Genomic DNA, 20,902 nt, shown 5'->3' on the forward strand with positions numbered 1-20,902 from the left:
CGGGGTTTTCCCGGGGCGGGGCGGGGCTGGGCTTTCCCGGGGCGGGGCGGGGCTGGGCTTTCCCGGGGCGGCACTAGATGGGGAGTGGGCGGGGCTGGTTGTTCAGGTGCGGGGTTTGTTGTACAGGGGCGGGTGCGAGGTCAGTTGCTCAAGGGGGCGGGGCGAGACGAGATGAGGAGGGGGCGGGGCTGTTGCTTGACGATCAAGTGGGGAATCATGGGTCTGATTTTTAAAGATGGCGCTCAGTGGGATTGGAGGAGATGAAGTGTAGGTCAAAGACATCTAGGGGTCCAGTGATCATTTCATCACAATGTTTAGGTTGACTATGGAAATGGACAAAGAACAATCGAGAGCAAGAATAATTATCTGGGAGAACCCGTCTTCAGTTGTTTAAAAAAAAACATATGAGTTGAAGAAATCGCAGTGAAATGTTGGGAAAAACAAAGGTGGTGAATAGATAGTTCAGACACAGTCAAGGTGCCTGAAAGTGAAAGTTAAGGCAAACAAATCCAGCGTTCTCATGAAATAAGACAAAAGATATAGAAATTAAGATAAACAACATTGTGCTTATGACCAATGAGAGGTGGAAAAGACAATTGAGAACCATACTAAATATAAATTGTTCAGAAGGGAGGTTAAAAAAAACAAGTAAATGAAACAAAGAGACGATATGAAAAGAGACTGGCAGCTAAGATAAAGGGGAATATAGAAGTCTATTATAGGCTTATAAATAAAAAATAAAAGGAATTGGCCAGTTAGAGACCAAAAAGGGGATGCATATACAGTTAAGGGCCTAGCTGAGGAATTAAATGAATAATTTGCACCTGTCTTTACCATTGGCCAGTGAAAGAATGGAAAACTCAAATACTAAAAAGAGTCTAAACTTGATAAGGCGGAAGTATTGGGAAGGCTGTCCGTACATAAAGCTTAGGCAGAAGTGGGTACTGCAGGTACTGGAGATTACAGTGGTGCTGGAAAGGCACAGCAGGTCAGGCAGCATCCAAGGAGCAAGAAAAATTGACGTTTTGGGCAAAAGCCCTTCATCAGGAATGATGGTACTTAAAGGATGATAAGACACAAGGACCAGATGAGATGATTCTAAGGACACCAAGGGAAGTGACAATGGAACTTGCAGAGGCACTGGCCATAATTTTTCTGATTTCCTTTGCCTCAAGAGTGGTCCCAGAGGACTGGAGAATTGTGAATATTGCAGACTTGATCCAGAAAAAGTGTGAAGATGAACCAGCAACTGCAGGCCAGTCAGTTTTATTTCTATGTTGGGGAATCTATCAGGGTAAGATGAATATTCACAGGCATAATCCAACTTAATTCAAGATTCTTAAGGAGAATCTTAAGGGCGGCACGGTGGCACAGTGGTTAGCACTGCTGCCTCACAGCGCCGGAGACCCGGGTTCAATTCCCGCCTCAGGCGACTGACTGTGTGGAGTTTGCACGTTCTCCCCGTGTCTGCGTGGGTTTCCTCCGGGTGCTCCGGTTTCCTCCCACAGTCACAAAGATGTGCAGGTCAGGTGAATTGGCTATGCTAAATTGCCCGTAGTGTTAGGTATGGGGTCGATGTCGATGTAGATGTAGATGTAGATGTAGGGGTATGGGTGGGTACGCTTCGGCAGGGCGGTGTGGACTTGTTGGGCCGAAGGGCCTGTTTCCACACTGTAAGTAATCTAATCTAATCTAAAAAAAATTGTATATTTTTAACTAAATTGTTGAAGAGGTACCAGAGGAGATTGATGAGGGCATATTGTTTGGACTTCCAGAAGACATTTGATATAGTGCTACACAACAGAGTTGTGAGCAAAGTCCAATAAAAGAACAGTAGCAATGTGGATATGGATATGCTGTGAGAGACAAAACAGTGAGTAGTGGATGGACATTTCTTCAGGCTGCAGGAAGTTTTGTAATGGAATTTCCCAAGGGTCAGTGTTGGGGCCATTGCTTTTCCTGATACATACATGTTGTAATGATGTAAATGTTTGTGTATAGGACAAAACAGCAGAATTTGCACATGCCTTCAAGCATTGTAAACTGTGAGGAGGAGAGTGCAGCATTTTGAAAGGTGACATAACTTGGCAGAGTGACAGATGGTACATGAATTCTAATACAGAGAAATATGAAGGGGGGTTATATGTACCTAAGTCCATAAAGCTAACAGGACAGGTTGAAAAAGCATTAATAATAAGCATACAATATTCTGAGCTTTATTATTAGAGACATTGGGTGCATGAGCAAGGTGGTCATATAAAAAACTAGTTCAGTCTCAGCTGGAATAATGCACAGTTCTGGACACCACACTTTAGGACAGCTGTGAAGGTATTGCAGTGAGAAGAGATTTACGTGAATAACTCCAGGAATGAGGAACCTCCGTGAGTGCTTAAGATCTGGAATGCACTGACAGATTGTAGTGAAGACAGTGTAGGGGAACTAGAGGTAGTTTAAAGCTGGAGCTGGTTTAGCAATTCTCTGTTCATGTATTCAGAATTCCTTTATTTTGTTTCTCCTCCTTACTGTTGCTGACCTATATTTGATAAAGAAACACTTCACTGCTGCCAGTACATTTGGAAGTTGGGACTCCCTGTTGAACATTTCCTTAAATTTGAGTAAATCAAACAGGTTGGGGTCAGCTACCTTCCTTGAGATCAATGCCATAGTTCCCTGGAAGAGGATGATGGGGCTGTTTTAGAGCTAGGGTGGCTTCAACACTTGCCATCAAGTCAGTGCATTGGTGGACAGAGTGGGGTAAGATTGAGTGCTGCATCATCTGTTTTTCAGGCTCCAGCATGGTCTCCAACTAGCAATGGATTTTGAGGTGGCATACATTGCCAATGGGAAATCTCCCAGAAACTGACTTTTTAACAAAGAATCTGCCTAACAATTGTCGATAACATACAGAGCTGGCAGATTATGCTTTCAATCAATGTGTAAACACTGGTTTAACACAAACACTGCAGTATGCAGAAGCCACATGAGAGCCTGCACCCTGTTATAACCTTGCGTCCACTGAACCCAACCTTCACTAACATAAGCAACAACCCTCTTTGTCCCCTTCATCACCAACACCTCCAATCTCCCAACCACCAGCATTATTTCACTAAACTATCAATTACTTATGGGTTAGTTGCTGAATTATTTCTTCTGGTTATTAATGTAATTGTGTTTGTTTTCGGAGCTTTCCTACATTTGGCAAATGTTTTGTTTGTCTGCAGGGAGTGTTCTAGCTCCTCTTGATTCAAAAGCTCATGCTGAAACCTGTTACTTCCAGCTTTGAGAGACCTGCTAGGCTTTTTCACTTGGAATTGAGAATTTTTGTGTGTTGGACGTGAGAGTACCTTGCAGAGTTTGAGAGGTTCAGGGTTGTACGCAGACTGCAACAGGAATAAGTGACTCAATACCAAATAATGTGTTAAAAACAAGAATTTTATGGGACAATTATAAACCATAGCAAAAAAGAGAAAAAAGGAAGAAAGAACCTGGTCAGCATTGTGACTCAGTGGTTAGCACTGCACTTCCTGGGACCCAGGTTCAATTTCCACCTCGGGCAACTGTCTGTTTGGAATTTGTACATTCTCGCTGTGTCTTCCTCCAGGTGCTCCAGTTTTCTCCCACGGTTCAAAGGTGTGCAGGCTAGGTGAATTGGCTATGGGAAATTGCCCATAGTGTTCAGGGATGTGTAGGTTAGGTGCATTAGTCAGGGGGAATGTTGAGAAATAGGGTAAGGGAATAGGTCTGGGTGGGTTACTTCTCAGAGAGTCAATGTGGACTTGTTGAGCCAACTGGCCTATTTACACACTGTACAGATTCTCTGTATGTAGATATATATTGAAAGAAAATAACAATTTTATTTTAGCACAAATAGTAACCTCAAATTGGCCTGTTTCAAGAAATGTTTTCAAATGTTTTTTTAAAAAAAACACAAATGTGTGTTCATGACAGCTCCCAAAAATGGTGCAGTTACGTTGGTACATATCATCTTTCAATGACCTTACATAGGATCACTCTCCAGTCACTGCATAAATGTTCCTTCCTTGCTGTCTTTTGTGGTGGTTGAGGTATCACTGGCAGCAGCAGCGAACACTGGATGCTGTGGCACCTTTACATCCAATTTCTGCATCCATTCAGCCTTTTGAGGTCTTACCTAGACTTTCTCCAGCAAGAATCTTAGAACAATGAGTCCTTTATCAAATACTTTCAGGCACAATGAGGTACACCGGTTCCATACAACTCGGGCTGTTTGTAAATCCTTTTGATTGTTTCTCACTTACCATCAGTCAAGTTACATTGTCCAACAATAAAATTCCATCCCCTGTCTCCACACCATAACTGACTTACCCAAATGCAAGGTTATTCATTGTCCTGGCTTATAGTTAAGGGGTCATTGGGTAGGAAACTATTTTGGCAAATCTAGTAGAAAAACAATAGTTCAAACAAAACAGTGGCTGCCTAGGATTCCTTGGGGGTGGGAGGGTAAAACAAAACTACAATTACCAAGATTATTATTGATTATGTAATTAACAACTCAATGTATACAAAGCAGTTTTCATTTTAAATAGTGTTCCATAAAAATTCTCTTAAAATTAAAAGCATAACTGAAATAAAATGGAAAAATGTAAAACTGCAGGGATCAATGAGTGCAAGCTTTAATCTATGTCCCTACGATTGGGAGAATGAGGAAAGGTTAAACAGAGCAGGGCAAGCTACAGAAAGAAGGAAGCCTTAATTACCAAGGAATTTTGAGGACCAACTCTGGATCTCAGTGACAATGAATGCTCAAGATGTTTGTTTCACTGAAAATTTTGTGACTGAAATCTACCAAATGCTACAGTTCAGAATATAATTTCCCAGAAAAGCACAGCAGTCTGATCAGGGTGACATGAACCATGCCCTGAGGAAGGTAATACCCATTACATATCTGGTTCCTCAGGAGATCTCTGTAATATGCTGCTGCATAAAGGAGGTCACTGAGTATCTGGATCCCCAGGAGTCATAAAGATGTACAGCATGGAAACAGACTCTTCGGTCCAACTCATCCATGCCAACCAGATATCCTAATCTAGTTCCATTTGCCAGCACTTGTTCCAGATCCCTCTAAACCATTTCTATTCAGATGCCTTTTAAATGCTGTAATTGTACCAGCCTCCTCCACTTCCTCTGGCAGCTCATTCCATACACACACCACTCTCTGTGCCTTTAGGTCCCTTTTATATCTTTCCCCTCTCACCTTAAACCGATGCCCACTCATTCTGGACTCCCTCAACCCAGGGAAAAAACCTTGTCTATTTATCCTATCCATGCTCCTCATGATGTTATAAACCTCAGCCTCCGACGCTCCAGGGAAAACAGCCCCAGCCTGTTCAACCTCTCCCGATTGCTCAAATCCTCCAACCCTGGCAACATCCTTGTCAATCTTTTCTGAACCCTTTCAAGTTTCACAACATCCTTCTGACAGGAGGGAGACCAGAATTCCATGCAATATTCCAAAAGTGGCCTAACCAATGTCCTGTACAGCTGCAACAATGCAAGTTAGCTCCTATACTCAATGGTCTGACCAATAAAGGAAAGCATACCAAACGCCTTCTTCCCTATCCTAACTACCTGCGACTCTACTTTCAAGGAGCTGTGAACCTGCACTCCAAGGTCTCTTTGTTCAGCAACACTCCCTAGAAGTGTACGAGTCCCGCTCTGATTTGCTTTCCCAAAATGCAGCACCTCACATTTATCTAAATTAAACTCCATCTGCCACTCCTCAGCCCACTGGCCCATCTGATCAAGATCCTGTTGTAATGTGAAGTAACCTTCCTCACTGTCCACCTCCAATTTTGATGTCTTCTGCAAACTTACTAACTATATCTCCTATGTTCACATCCAAATCATTTATATAAATGAAGAAAAGTAGTGGACTCAACACCGATCCTTGTGGCATACCACTGGTCACAGGCCTCCAGTTTGAAAAGCAACCCTCCATTACCACTTCATTCTATGCTGTGGAGTCATTACAGCACAGGAGAGACTCATCTAGTCTTCTCCCTTCAAGCCAGTTTTGTATCTAAATGGCTAGTTCTCTCTGTAGGAAAAAACATATAGGAGGAGCAAGTACAAGGGTTTCCTTAGATTGCTGACTTTGGCCTTGCAGATTGTCACTGACTGACCACACATTGCCTTCTGAGCACCTCGTGTGAACTCAGCCATTTTCTGAAACCCACTGCCTCAACATGCAGATGTTGTGTGATCACAAGCAGCACATGTTCCAGGAGAGTGCATGTTATCCTGATAGCAGTTACAATCACTTCATTCTGTGCTGTGGAGTCATTACAGCACAGGATAGGGCTCATCTGGTATTTTCATTTTCTGATGATATTCATCCTGCCAAAGTGTACAAGATCATACTTCCCCACATTATGCTGCACTTGTCAAATTTTTGCCTGCACACTTATCTATATTCCTTTGAAAATTCCTCAAGTCCTCTTTCATAACTTACTTTGTGAAGAAGATAAAAGAACTGGTGTGGGGGATTTTGAGAGGCACCAGCTGTAATGGTGTGGATCAGAAAGAGAGGTCACTGCAATTGTTTCTCTGGCTACAATTAGTTAAGAATGGAACCAGGTGAGAGCATCCCACTCAGTGGATAATGCCGGGGAGTCATTGGAGGAAGGTGGTGTGGTTACCATGTTCAAGGCTGCAAACAGCTGAGGAAGGATGAGGAGGAATGTTTTTCCTTTATCATGATTTTTTATGATGTCATTTGTGACTTGAGTGTTAGATTTTTTTTGTTTTATTTCACTTTTGGGAGCTGGGCATCAATGGTGGTCAGCATTTATTGCCCGTCCCTAAATGCTATTGAGAAGGTGATGCCTTCTTGAAACCGCTGCAATCCACGTGGGAAGGAATTCCAGGATTTTAACCCTGTAGCAGTGAAGCAACAGTGATATATTTCCAAGTCAGAATGGTGAGTGACTTGAACAAAAATTTGCATGTGATCATAAATACACATCTCTGCATTTACTGTAATAGTGTACCTAGCTTCTCAGTACTTTTCATGATGGTATACTGGGGGCTGTTCTTTACTGTATGTAATGTACTTGGCCTTCGAGTATGTCATGAGACAGTTTAAACAGGGTTGGCCAGTATTCAACAATAAAAATGGGTCCTGACCTGGGAAAATATTGCATTTGTCACAGTTTGCATTGTGCAATATATACAGCTTGATTGTTTAAAAATAATGTATTAGTCCAACAATGTCTAAATATAAATCTTTAAAATAAGGAAATTGCTAGAAGTGAGACCTATATATATTCAAGAATATGTGAGTGCAGATCGCTGTCCCCCTCTTCCCAATTTCTCTAAATATATTTTGTCATGATCAATCAGGGATCACAATCTAAGTATACCAGGTAGATCATTTAGAACGGAGGTGAGAAATTTCTTCATCCAGAGATTAGTGAGCCTTTGGAATTCACTACCAGATGAGCCCAAAACATTGTTTTCAAAAAGGAGAGAGTTGTAGGTTTTGGGTCTCAAACGATATGAGAAGGAACAGGGGACTGAGTAGGATGATCAGCCAGTGATATTGAATGGGTCATCTCTGCTCCTGTTTTCTCTGTTTCAGATTATACAGCACCACATTAACAAACACAGATTGGAGGTATCCTCTCAGTTTTTCCACACTTTTCCTTGTAAATTTTCAATTGTCTTTTGAATCTGCTGAAATTTGTTCTGCCTCTCTTTCAGGCAGTGCACTCCAGTTTGTTACAAATATTAAAGATTGCTTGCTGAAGACAGCTGCTCTCTGCACTTCTGCTTCAAACTTTCCAGACACACATCACATTAGGATGCTCACCTCCGATGAATCTCAGTTGGAATCTTCTGAATCTATTTGTATTAGCTCCACTAAAACAGGAAGAAAGAAAGTGTAATAATTGAACAGTGTGTATATAAGGTGACATTATGATGTGCTACATCAAATATTAAATTGTAATTTCATCAACTGTTCATACATAGAACCTTTTTTTAAAACAAACACACTTTTGCCTACAAAAGATACTGACTTTAACTGCGACTTGCACCTGTGAAGTCACATTCCAACCCATGAAGATTCTGACATAAAAATGACACTCCGGGAGATAGCTCTTTCCAGCCTCATCAAGATGGAGGATGGAGCTGTCAGAAATTAATAGCTGGGAAGTTAGAAACTAATCACCTTCAGCTAAAAGGGACCCTGGCTAAAGCCGAATCCTCTTACAAGGATGCCTTCCTTGAAGAAGCTCTCTTCCTCCCTCTACAAGGATTTCAGTGAGTCCCTCTCTCACTGCACACCCCAGGTCATCTTATCTTAGCCTGCTGGACACACTTTCCTCATTCCTAAAGATAAGCTCCGGTTGGATGAACTAGCTTCCTTTGTGAATTCACATCCGATTTCTTTGAACAGCTGTTAACCAGGACGAAGAGAGGTCGTGTGACCCAGCTTACTGCACATACTGCATTTTAAAGTCAGAAACCAAGATATATAAAAGACAACAGTGCTTTCTACTTCTTTTCTCCCTCCCCCATCACTCTCTAAGACCACTAAAAACACCATTGGGGCCCTGTTTGTGGCTTAAAAGACAGAAAACCTCCTTACTGCCAACAGAGAGCCATAAGAGAAAGTTTCAACCAACAAATATAATGCAGGAGAGAGCCACTACAGCAAAGCAACAGCTTCAATTAAAAACAAAATATTTCATTTCAGTCGTGATCTTTAAACCTGTTCTAGTAAGAGGTGAAATAATAGTATTGTCAATAAAGTTGTGTTTTCTTTTGCATCCTTTTGGGAACATGTGTGTTTGTGCATATTGAAGAGGAGGAAATTCTACACTTTTCTGTAATTTATAATTTTTTGTGGTTTCAGCAATAAAACAAACTCCTAACTTGTATAACTCCAGAAACAAGTCCAGCAAACCTATTCAAACAGATCTGCACACAATCAAGGTCACGCTGGCAACCCAGCATTCAATTAAAAATTTGAAAACCTAATCCAATCAAATGAAGAATGAGAAGAAAGGAAACTTATTTGACCCCATGTCATAACAGCGGACATGTAACTACAGGGCAGCCTCGATTATCCAAACAACACGGACGGGGAGTATTTTATTCAGACAATCGAATGTTTGGATAACGTAGTTTACCCAAGCATCAGGACCTGGAGATCGGATCTTCGGATAACTGAGGTTGTTCTGTACACCAGAAAATACCAACTGAACACACACCGGCGCAAGTGGGAATAACAAAGTGTAACAGGGAGGACCATAGAAGTGTTGGAGGGGATTTGGATCGGATGCTCTTTGGAGGGGCAGTGTGGATTCGATGGTCTGAATGGACTGCTTCCACACTGTAGGGATTCTATGATTAAGTTGAAGGGCACTCGGTTTAACGCCTCTTCTGAAAGATGGTATTCTCGATTTCAGGCTCCCACGTTGGCACTGCATATCAAGTAATGTACCCAAATCCTGGTATGGGGCTTGAACACAACTTGGTAACCCAGATCGTCACCAGCTGACACACCAATTGGTTTGACTCAGTAGTCGAACTCTTGCTTGGATCAAAAGGTCATGGGTTCAGATCTCATTCCAGAGGTTCAAGGTTCAACATTCAACACTGTCCAAGATGCCAACTTTTGGATAAGACATTTAACTGACCTCTACCTGTTTATATACAAGATTCCAAAGCACTATACCAGAGATTTCTCCAGGATCCTAGCCAACAGCAAAAATACAAAACTGATTACTATTTATGGGATACAATTGTGTGAAAATTCACTCAATTCAAATAACAACGAAGATTACTTGTCAAACTGAAATCACGGGCTGTGCAGTACTTTGGAATATCATGATGACATTCGGAGGACTAAGTGTAAGCTCTTCCTTTCTTGAAGAATATGCAAATTCACCCAATAGTAAATAAAATTGCATAAAAACAGTGTGGAAGATTTACAAGTGTTAAAATACTTCTTTAAAAACTCACCTACTGTATCTAGAGTGGAAGAATCTGTTTGCTTTTCATTGTCCCGGGCATAGGAAGTGACACTCTCTATGCAAGGGACAGAACTGCATGTACTGTTTTTGGAAGAAGAAATAGTGACAGTTGCCTCTGCACTCTTGCTTGCCTCCTCCTTCACACACTGTTTCATAGGAGGTAGAGTTTCCGCTTGTGCATCACATTTCCTTTTGTCGCAGTATTTCAGAGATCTCTGCATCGAATCCTGAAGAAAGGGCGATTTGTTTTCTGTCAACAAAATGCTTAAACTCCATTCACATATAATCAATAATTACCCCAAATTCCACATTATGGCCAGACTTTTTCTAGCGCTTTCTGAATACATACATTTTGTCATCAGTCAAATGCAATTTAAGAATGTACATGGTTTTAATGGTGACCATTTCAAATCCCAGGTCGCACAGGACAAACTGCCAAATTTGGGAATAAGTAGGATGTTTCATGAACAATGGATGAAGTAAAGAGCAAGGAAGAATGAAAGGGGGAACAGTGGGGGTTCTGCAAGGAAATGAAAGAAGCAGGTGAATAAGAAAGGAACAGGGTAAAAGACAAAGGAGGCAAAGCAACAAAGGGGGAAGATAGAAAAATAATGTATTCCTACACATGCCTTATGGTTGATATCCCAGACACCACCCTGGGGATCTGCTGATCAGTAGCAGGACAGATGCACCAGAAGTATACAAGAGAGGAGACAGTCCTCAAATTGAGTCGGGACCTTCATATGATCAAATCAATGAAGCACAGAAGGTGATAAGGGCACAGAATGTTCTCTAGTTGGGGGATTTCAATATCCATCAATAAGAGTGGCTTACCAGCAACACTACTGATCAAGTTCTTAAAGGACATTGCTGCTTGACTGAGTGTGGCAGGTGGTATAGGAGCCAACAAGAAACCTACTTAGCCTCATCCTCACCTATCTATCTATCACAGACGCAGCTGTCCATGACAGAAACAGTAAGAGCAAAAACTACACAGACTTTCTGGTGACAAAATGCCACATTTATTCTGAAGATATCTTCTGTTGTCTTTCTTTCATTCACTTGTGGGATGTGGGCATTGCTATCTGCCCAGCACACATTGAGAACCTGCCTTCTTGAACTGCAGCAGTCCACATTCTGCAGGTAAGCTCACATGCCCTTAGGGAGAGAATTCCAGGAGAGAGATCCTGCAATTCAGAAACGGGCATCTATGAGGCTCTGAGTTGTCCTGGGAGTTGCTTAGTGGTTAAAACTGCTGCTTTACAGCACCTGGAAGCTGGGTTTGATTCCACCCTCAAGCACAATCTATGTGGGCTTTCTCCGGTTTCCTCCCACAGTCCAAAGATGTGCAGGTTAGGCAGACTAGCCATGCTAAATTGCCCATATTGTCCTGGGATGTGCAGGCTTGTTGGATAAGCCATGGGAAATGCAGGGTTACAGGGATAGGGTAGTGGGGTGGGTCTGGCTGGGCTGCTCTTCAGAGAGTCAATGTAGACTCGATAGTCCGAATGGCCTGTAAGGATTCTATGATTTCTTAACACTGAAGTTCAAAACCCATGAAGTCTCATGGCATCAAGTCAACATAGACAAGGAAACCTCCTGCTGAATGCTACCTAACCAGCATAGCTTATGAACAGTACTCCTCCATGTTGAGATCCCTCATCACAGCATCCAAATAGGAGTTATCTAATAACATTCCAACTAATCTCCCCATAGAAAAAGCCTCATTAGCCAGGAAAAGCTTTCACCATATGACAATCTATTCCACATTCCCCCAAGACTAGTGACAAAGTCAGAAGAAGGAAGTATAGAACCAAGTAATTCTTGTGAAATTGTAGTAAGAGCTGGGGGCTTTCTAAGTCTGATCTTGCTTTGTATGAAATAGAATTTATTTTGCAAAATAAAAGTCACCTTAAATTGTTAAGATCTGTCGTGATTATATATACATATATTCACCTTTGTACCACACCTTTCTGGATTATTGTATTGAGGCAACTGTACGTTCTCATCGGGAACTGAGTTTAATTTCACTGAAAAAGAATTAACAGAAGAAGTATCAATGAGGTAAACAACCAAGTCTCAGACCTGAATGAATTGATTAACATCTATTTACCCACATCATACATTCAAAATGTTTCTGGGTGTTGGCCACATTACCAAACTTAAGCACAAAGTTGAAACCATGAAAACATAGGGAGTACAGAGAGCTGTATCCAAGTTATAGATTCCCAATGTATCTACATCAATATCTCTTAACTTTTTCACCTAAGTACTTTCACCAACAGGTGCCTTAATCTTGAGAGTCTTTCCTGCCATTGGAACTTTCCCTTCATTGATGACCAGATATTGTAGATGATAAAGTGGTTGCTCAGACACCTTGTGGTCAGGGGGAGGAGTCTGGGCTGGTTACTGGGAGCTGCATTGATTGTGGATTCAGTCAATTCTTATGAATGGGGGACAGGGCCCAGTCATTGAATGTTGAATGATGCTAAGAATATGCAATCTGAGGAACCCTGCTGGACCATTCCTGTTGCTGACACAAGTGTGGAGACTCGAAATCAAAGTTCCACAGTGAAGTACCAAGCATGTTTTAAAGCATAGTCAGCAAACACTGATTTTTTAAACTCCGTTTTAGATCTATTCACAAGAAAGTCAAACAATAAATACATAGAGCTCATTATACTGCAATGCCCCCAGTGTCAATAAATGTCTTTTCAATACATAAGTTAACAAAATAACTAACCACCCCTGAAGGAGTTCTGTAACAATCAACAAATTAAACTAAAATATCATTTTGTGTAGAGGCACTCCTGTGTCTCATTATACTCCTGAGTAAAACATATCATCAAATTAGTTAAACAGCCACCTTTTAAAGAAGCAAAGTATCTCTTTATACACTTTTGAGAAAACAATAAATCAATGTAGGGCAACGATGGCTTTTAACCTGTTTCCATTGAAAGCAAACAGGAAGTGCAGAGCACAAGTGCTTACTCACTTTTTGAGATGATCAGGTTGCCCAGCATTTTCTTTGGAAGAGCCCAACATTCCTGAAAATTTATCACTGTGTTCTCCATTTGTACATCAAGAGGCTGCTCTCTCTGGAGGCCGTGGAGTGCTGATTTAACAGTTCCTTGAAGTTCCAAGATCTCCTGCTCTGTGGCATAGCGAAGCAACTGGGACACCAAAGTTTTGCTCACAGTCATTCTTTTTAGTGTATTCTCTGTTCTTGTTAAACTTTCCTGCAACTTCTGTACTCTGGCTGAGTGAAGGTCCTTCAGCTCATTCAGTAGCCTGCTCTCCTCCTCCTTCACCTTTTCAATGGCAGCTCTAACTCTTGCATTAATGAGCTCTTCCATTTTATATTTATCATTGTTCAGTTTGTCTACAAGCATCTCCAGGTCCTCCTGCGTTTTACTAAACTTTGTCTCATTCTCTTGTACTGACCCCAACGTCTCTCTGAGATCATTCTTGAATGTGACAATCTGCTTCCTGATACCACAGCAGTTGTGGTCCTTATGTTCCAGCACCAAGCACAGGACACACAACCACACTGAGCAAGTCCTGCAGTATAGACTGAAAAGAAAGCAGAATTAAAAATTTGATCAGATATTTATGTCCAAAGAGAAGATGGACCTGATCAGGTGTACCCTAGAACCCTGTGGGAAGCTAGGGATGTGACTGCTGGACCTCTTGCTGAGATATTTGTAACACTGATAGTCACAGGTGAGGTGCTGGAAGACTGGAGGTTGGCTAACATGGTGCCACTATTTAAGAAAGGTGATAAGGACAAGCCAGGGAACTATAGATTGGTGAGCCTATCGTCGGTGGTGGGTAAGTTTAGATTCATCATCTTTAGATTTAGCTGTTGGAGGGAAGCCTGAGGGACAGGATGTACATGAATTTGGAAAGGCAAGGACTGATTAGGGATAGTCAGCATGGCTTTGAGCGTGGGAAATCATCTCACAAACTTGATTGAGTTTTTTGAATAAGAAACAAAGAGGGTTGATGAGGTCAGAGCATTAGATGTGATCTATATGGACTTCAGTAAGATGTTTGACAAGGTTCCCCATGGGAAACTGGTTAGCAAGGTTAGATCTCATGGAATACAGGGAGAACAAGCCATTTGGATACAGAACTGGCTCAAAGGTGGAAGACAGAGGGTGATGGTGGAGGAATGTTTTCCAGACTTGGAGGCCCGTGAGCAGTGGAGTGCCACAAGGATCGGTGCTGGGTCCACTACTTTTCGTCATGAATATAAATGATTTGGATATGAACATAGGAGGTATAGTTAGTAAGTTTGCAGATGACACCAAAATTGGAGATGTAGTGGACAGCGAAGAAGGTTACCTCAGATTACAACTGGATTTTGATAGATGGGCCAATGGCTGAGAAGTGGCAGATGGAGTCTAATTTAGATAAAAGCGAGATGCTGCATTTTGGGAAAGCAAATCTTAGCAGGACTTATAAACTTAATGGTAAGGTCCCAGGGAGTTTTGCTGAACAAAGCGACCTTGGAGTGCAGGTTCATAGCTCTTTGAAAGTGGAGTTGCAGGTAGATAGGATAGTGAAGAAGGCGTTTGGCGTGCTTTCCTTTATTGGTCAGAGTACTGAGTATAGGGGTTGGGAGGTCATGTTGCGGCTGTACAAGACATTGGTTAGGCCACTTTTCGATTACTGTGTGAAATTCTGGTCTCCTTCCTATCGGAAGGATGTTGTGAAACTTAATAGGGTTCAGAAAAGATTCATGACGATGTTGCCAAGGTTGGAGGATTTTAGCTATAGGGAGAGATTGAATAGGCTAGGGCTGTTTTCCCTGGAGCGTTAGAGGCTGAGGGGTGACCTTATAGAGGTTTATAAAATCATTAGGGGCATGGATAGGATAAATAGACAAAGTCTTTTCCCTGGGGTCGGGGAGTCAAGAACTAGAGGTCGTAGGTTTAGGTTGAGAGGGGAAAGATATAAAAAGGACCTAAGGGACAATTTTTCACATAGAGGGTGGTTCATGTGTGGAATGGGCTGCCAGAGGAAGTAGTGAAGGCTAGTACAATTGCAACATTTAAAAAGGATCTGTATGGGTAGATGAATAGGAAAGGTTTAGAGAGATATGGGCCGGGTGCTGGCAGGTAGGATTAGATTGGGGTGCGATATCTCATCAGCGTGGATGAGTTGGATCTAAGGGTCTATTTCCGTGCTGTATGACTCTATATGTAGTTCTCTTCTTGCATTTTCCCTCAGTGACAGGCTGCTCCACTTTGTACCAGCCACATTACCTCAGCAAGGGATAAATTAACCCTTGACCATCCACAAGCTCAAATGAAGGGTTTGACTGCCTTCATCCAGGCCAGCCAACAATGTACTATTCACATTCCCCAAGGGTCGAAAAGACACTACATTCCCCTAGCAAGGGTCAAACTAAACCCTAGTCATCCATATTCCTTGAGAATCAGAATGACCCCACCACCAGCATTCCTGAAGAATCTGAATGACTCTGAACCACTAAATTCCCCGTGGGGATTATAATGACCCCTGACCTCACATCCTTTGCTGATGGCTCAATTTGAGGTTATGAGAGTAGCCAAAGTTAGACTTTTTCCTGTAAATCCGCTGAGTAAGGTGCAGCACTTTCTATTCACATTCCTCAAACCGTCTCTCTCAGAACTGTGGAGCTAACACTTCATTGAAGCCCAAATGGGGAGAAGCTAAAACTGCAATGAAAAACTTCACAGGAAACAGCAAGGCCATCCCTCAGTAGGTGACATTACCTAATTTGCTGATCATCATGAGTACTGCAAAAAAGATGTTTTGGTCTTGTAAGGATCTTCAAGAACTCATCAGAATCCAGTTTTCTCAGTGTCCCCAAGGTCTGAACATGCTTCTGATGATCGATCATCAGCACTTGATGTATGTGAAAGCACTTGCTGCACAGGAACTTGTCACACTCAAGGCACATGAACTCCGGAGGAGTGCTGGCCTCAGGAGAAGTGCTGGCTTCACAGGAGGTACAGGACAGCTCTGCAGTGTCAAGAATCTGATGGTGTTTCTTCACTTTGTTCTGTAGATTTGCCACAAGGATGTTGTCCTGTAAGGAGCTAGGATCTCCCCTAGTCACCATCTCACAGATGGGACATTTGACACCTGTTCCACTCCGTTCTTGCTGCAGGCAATCTACACAAAAGGTATGAAGACACTGGAGAAGTTTGGGCTTGGTGACTGGTTGGTTGCAGAGCAAACACTGAAAACATTCCTCAACTCTTACTTCTGATCCAGTCGCCATAGCCTGAAACAAGAAGAAACCTTTTAAGACAAGCATAAGGACAAGAGTGATGTAATAGCCTATGACTTTCTTGTCAACTGCCAAGACTGATATTATTATAGAACAGCCTCTGCCTGGCAGGTTTAGTGTTTCCAGCTAAGTCATAGAGTCCAAACACCCCTGCAGTGATGTGAACTATGCGGCCAATTTACCCGACAGCATCACTGTGGACTGAGCAGAAGTTAACACAAAAACAGTGAGTAGCAAGCCATTCAGACCCTCAAAGCACAGCTCTGCCATTCAAGTATATTACAGCTGATATGTATCTTAAACCCATTTACTTGCGTTCACACCATATCTTTTGAATTCCTTGTTTAATTAAAATTTGTCAGTGCTTACTTAGTACTGATTGTTTTATTTGTCTGAACTCCCTTTCCACAGCATGGTGAGGGTGAAGTTAGTGAATATTTTTAAGGTAGAGGCAGAGATTCTTGACTAACAAGCAAGTCTGTGGTTATAAGGGAGTGGGCAGGAACGTGGAAGTAAAGCTACAATCAGAATTTGTGTGGGAACATAATGATGTAGTGGTAATATTATTCGAGTAACAACCCCAGAATGCCAGGGCCAACGTTCTGCGGACATCGGTTTGTATCACACGATGGTAGATGGTGGCATTTGAATTCAATAAAATTTGAAATTAAGAGCTGACCTACTGGTGACATTTAACCATCAATTATCATAAAAATCCATCCACTTCACTAATGTCCTTTAGAGAAGGAAATTTGCTGTCCTTACCTGATCTGACTACTTGTGAATGCAGACTCTCAACAATGTCTTAACTCTCCTCTGAGCAACTAGGGAATGGGCAATAAATGCTGCCTAGCCAGTGATGCATAGATCTGAATAAAATAATAAAACAAAATTTTAAAAAGCTATGATCTTGTTTGGTTCTGCAAGCACGAGGGACTATATCTTGTACATAATTGGTATGATTGTATGTACAGTGTTGAAAATTTCAATGGAGACCCACTATCCCAAGAGTGAATTCCCAATTTCCATTGGGCTTCATGTGAAGTACTCCCTGATTTCACTCCTGAAAAACCTGGCTCTAATTCAGAGATTGTGTTCCCTCTTTCTGGATATCTTCAACAGATGAAACAGAGAAATCATCTCTACACATCTCTATTCATTTTAAACATAGCAAGCAGATCACCTCTCAATTTTGAAATTCAGACTCAGCCCCTTTGACCAAACTTTGGATCACTAACCTAATAACTCGAAGTGCCTTGGTGTCAAATTTCATCTGATAACGATTGTTTTTGAACAATGAGACATCTTACTGAATTAAAGGTGCTACATAAATATAAGTTGTTCATATAAATTGTTTTTTTTATGCCCAGCATCATGTCCAAGACCTTGCTGAGGTGCAATACCCAAAGCTGAAGGCAGACCTTGCAATGCGGTTTGGACACAGCCTTGCACAAATGAAATAATACTGCATTCTCAATTAGGTTGCTGAGATTACACTCCCTTGTTTTTCCTGGAGCAACATGTATGTAAGAAGTCCTGAGCAGAGCTTACAGCCTGATAGGTTAGAAGGCAGACCCTCCTCACAAAGCTAATAAAATTCAGCTCATCGTTTCAGCCTTAAGGATACTTGACCAACTCTGGAGGCAAAGGCCCTGAAATTGCTGCTGCTGCTGCTACAACACCCCTCTGCTGCTTAGCAGTAACTACAGTATTAGCTTTTAATATTTGTTTAAAAGTACTATTGTGTCAGAGTACCTGCAGATGGGAGTGATAACCTAAAAAGATCAGCAACTCCAGCTCTGATCCCATGCAAATGCATATTGTACCTTTCACAATCTCAAGATATCTTGTAGAGTTGTAACAGTAATTAAATGTTTTTGAAATGCAATCACTGTCCTAATGGAGGAAACAGCAGCTATTTTGCACATGGCAAGATCCCAGAGACAGGAATGTTTTAATCACCTGTCCCATTAGCTTAGCTTTCTAAAGCTTTCGTATTCACTATCTGTCTAAATGACTTTTAAATGATGTAACTGTACCAGCATCTACCACTTCCTTTGACAGTTTATTCTGCATACAACCCACCCTCTGTGTGGAAAAGGTTGCTCCTCAGGTCCCTTTTAAATCTTTCTCCTCTCACCTTAAATTGATTGGCCAGCATCCTGAGGGTAAATCCCCTGCTTTTCTTTCTGTTTTTGTCATGGGACATTGTACAGCTACCTGCCAGGCCAGATAGAGCCTCAATTTTGATATCTAATCTCATGGACAGCACTTCCCACACTACAGCACTACCTCACTAGCTAAGCATCATCAGAGGCCAGAGGCAGGGGTAAGGATTGATCAGAAGGTTCTAAGGATGTCTGGTTTTGAGGACTGAGGAAAGCCACTGCACTTAATCTGGACGATGTAGAAAGGAATTTATCTCCTGGATCCAACCACCTTTTGCTTCTCTGATCCTGGAAAAGTCAGCCAGCTAGGGTTAAATTTAAAATACTTGTTAAACATGAGAATACAGAATGTAAGAACAAGGAACAGCTAAAGGCCTTTTAGCCCCTTGAATCTGCTCCGCCATTTATCCAGTTCAGAGCTGATCTGGTTTCGGTCTCAACTCCTGTTTCCTAGCACATCCATCCCATGACTCATAACTCCCTTGTATTTTTAAAATCTGTCAAACTCGGCCTTGAATAAATTTGATGGCTCAGCCTCCATTGTTCTTTATTGAAGAAAATTCCATACACTAACAATACTGAGCAAATAAATTCCTCATCTTAAATAGAAGACCCCTTAATTTTAAGGCATCTCCTAATTCTCAATTTTCCCGTGGGAGGGGAATCCCCTCAGCATCTCTCCCCCACCCAGGATTTTCATTAGGCCCAACAAGATGAAAATGATGCTGGAGATCAGAGCCAAGATTAGAGTGATGCTGGAAAAGCACAGCAGGTCAGGCAGCATCCGAGGAGCAGGAAAGTCTGCATTTCGGGCAGGAGCTCTTCCCCATTCCTGATGAAATATCGATTTTCCTCCTCCTCGGATGCTGCCTGACCTGCTCTGCTTTTCCAGCACCACTCTAATCTTGACATTAGGCCCAACAAGTCCACACCGACCCTCTGGAGGGTAATCATTCCAGACCAATTCCCCTACCCTCATATTCTACATGTACCCCTGATTAATGCGGAGAAAGTGAGGACTGCAGATGTTGGACATTAGAGCCGAAAAATGTGTTGCTGGAAAAGCGCAGTTTCTCCTGCTCCTTGGATGCTGACTGACCTGCTGCGCTTTTCCAGCAACACATTTTTCAGCTCTGATTAATGCACCTAACCTACACATCCCTGAAAACTATGGACAATTTAGCATGGCCAACTCACCTAACCTACTTATCTTTGGATTTTGGCAGAAAACACAGGGGGAGAATGTGCAAACTCCACAGTCACCCGAGGCTGGGAATCGAACCTCTGTCTCTGGCAATGTTGAGGCAGTGTGCTGCCCTACGTTGTATGTTTTCACCCCTCTTTCTAAAGGCCAATGAGCGTAGGCCCTACTTGCTCGAAAAGCTTTCCTCAGAAGAAACATGGAACCCTTTAAAAACATCTACATTTGCTGTGAGTGGACCGGCTGAGAGGACCATGTGCTGCTTCCATTAAAACTAGCCTCAAATTCAAGTGTTTCGAACTCTCGAAAATCCCATCGAGACTACCCATTCTAAGGGGGAAATGCAAACTCCCCACGTCTTGCTCCTGAAGCGGGGGGGGGGGAGGGGAGGCTCTGGAACCAGCAGCCTAAAGGCTGCAATTTTAAACGTGTCCCTGTACCGATCTCCGGCCACACCAGTCCACCCGAGTGCCCGTCAGTAAAGGAATACTTGCAATTGCGGTACGCTCTGATTGCTGCTCGTTCGACATCACTCAAGCTGGGGAAACGAAACTGTGATGAGTGATGGAGGGGGGGGGAGGTCTGTGTGACTGTTCAAGAAGCTGCCGGGTGATTGGAACAAGTCACTGCCTGAAAGCCTCGGACCCAATCACCTAATTCTCAAAGCAAGCGTTGACGGTGGACCAAGAGTTTCACTTTCGGAGTGTCATACGTGATGTAACGACAAAGTTACTTCCGAAGGAGTGTTTTTTTTTAAAGTGTGATTATTTTTATGTATTATTGTAATTAATCGACCAGGGATGTTATTACATACTGAAATTAAAACAAAGCTAGAGATCACAGAGGGCCAGGCAGCATCCTTAGACAGAGAGCGAGCTAACGTTTCCAAATCCAGATGACTTTATCAGAGCTGAAGTGAAGTGTGGAGGGGGGCAGCATTTATGCAATAGTTGGGGTATGGGGTGAGAAAGGATGTTGATAGATCGGTTTAAGAGATCGGAATATGGCAATGGCAGAACAGAGGCGTGTTTAACTGCCAGACTTGAAAGAACAGACAATCCCACTGGGGTGAGGAGGGGAAAGACAGTGACAGTGAATGTAAAAGGTAAAGCTAAAAGGGAAGGAATGGATTCACTGTTTGAAGGTGTTAAACTCAATGTTGAGCCCAGAAGGTTGGAAAGTGCCTAGTTTGACGATGAGATTACCATTATCATTTAAGCAGTGTCCTGCT

The 20,902-nt window shown here is 42.3% G+C and overlaps 1 protein-coding gene and 1 long non-coding RNA gene across 3 annotated transcripts; one reads left to right on the plus strand and one right to left on the minus strand.

Moving 5' to 3' along the window:
* The first annotated feature begins 205 nt into the window (after positions 1-205).
* On the plus strand, positions 206-7,895 carry LOC140487798 (uncharacterized). The gene is made up of 3 exons (XR_011962942.1): positions 206-6,958; positions 7,619-7,654; positions 7,741-7,895. It is a non-coding gene; the product is annotated as an uncharacterized lncRNA (long non-coding RNA).
* On the minus strand, positions 3,415-20,280 carry LOC140487797 (protein PML-like). 2 transcript variants are annotated; one of them, XM_072587060.1, is made up of 7 exons: positions 20,166-20,242; positions 17,068-17,171; positions 15,782-16,296; positions 13,015-13,592; positions 11,976-12,049; positions 10,009-10,246; positions 3,415-7,899 (listed from the first exon to the last, which is right to left on the minus strand). In XM_072587060.1, exons 3-7 carry the CDS (start codon positions 16,291-16,293, stop codon positions 7,862-7,864), a joined length of 1,440 nt encoding a protein of 479 aa, XP_072443161.1. In that variant the 5' UTR covers positions 16,294-16,296; positions 17,068-17,171; positions 20,166-20,242; the 3' UTR covers positions 3,415-7,861. The 2 variants fall into 2 exon arrangements, with proteins under 2 accessions (XP_072443161.1, XP_072443160.1); XM_072587059.1 differs by lacking the exon at positions 17,068-17,171 and having other exon boundaries at positions 20,166-20,280.
* Between the last annotated feature and the right edge of the window lie 622 nt (positions 20,281-20,902).

Source organism: Chiloscyllium punctatum, chromosome 17 (assembly GCF_047496795.1).
Source record: "Chiloscyllium punctatum isolate Juve2018m chromosome 17, sChiPun1.3, whole genome shotgun sequence".
Lineage (NCBI taxonomy): Eukaryota > Metazoa > Chordata > Chondrichthyes > Orectolobiformes > Hemiscylliidae > Chiloscyllium > Chiloscyllium punctatum.

What these genes read in the sequence shown, in the direction of transcription:
- LOC140487797 (XM_072587059.1), bottom strand. Translation starts at nt 20,201, where the DNA reads ATGTCGAACGAGCAGCAATCAGAGCGTACCGCAATT. An exon ending in AATCAGAGCGTACCGCAATT is followed by an intron (nt 16,297 to 20,165) that starts GCAAGTATTCCT and finishes TTCTTGTTTCAG; the next exon opens with GCTATGGCGACTGGATCAGA. An exon ending in CAGAAAGGTGTGGTACAAAG is followed by an intron (nt 10,247 to 11,975) that starts GTGAATATATGT and finishes CCCTTTCTTCAG; the next exon opens with GATTCGATGCAGAGATCTCT.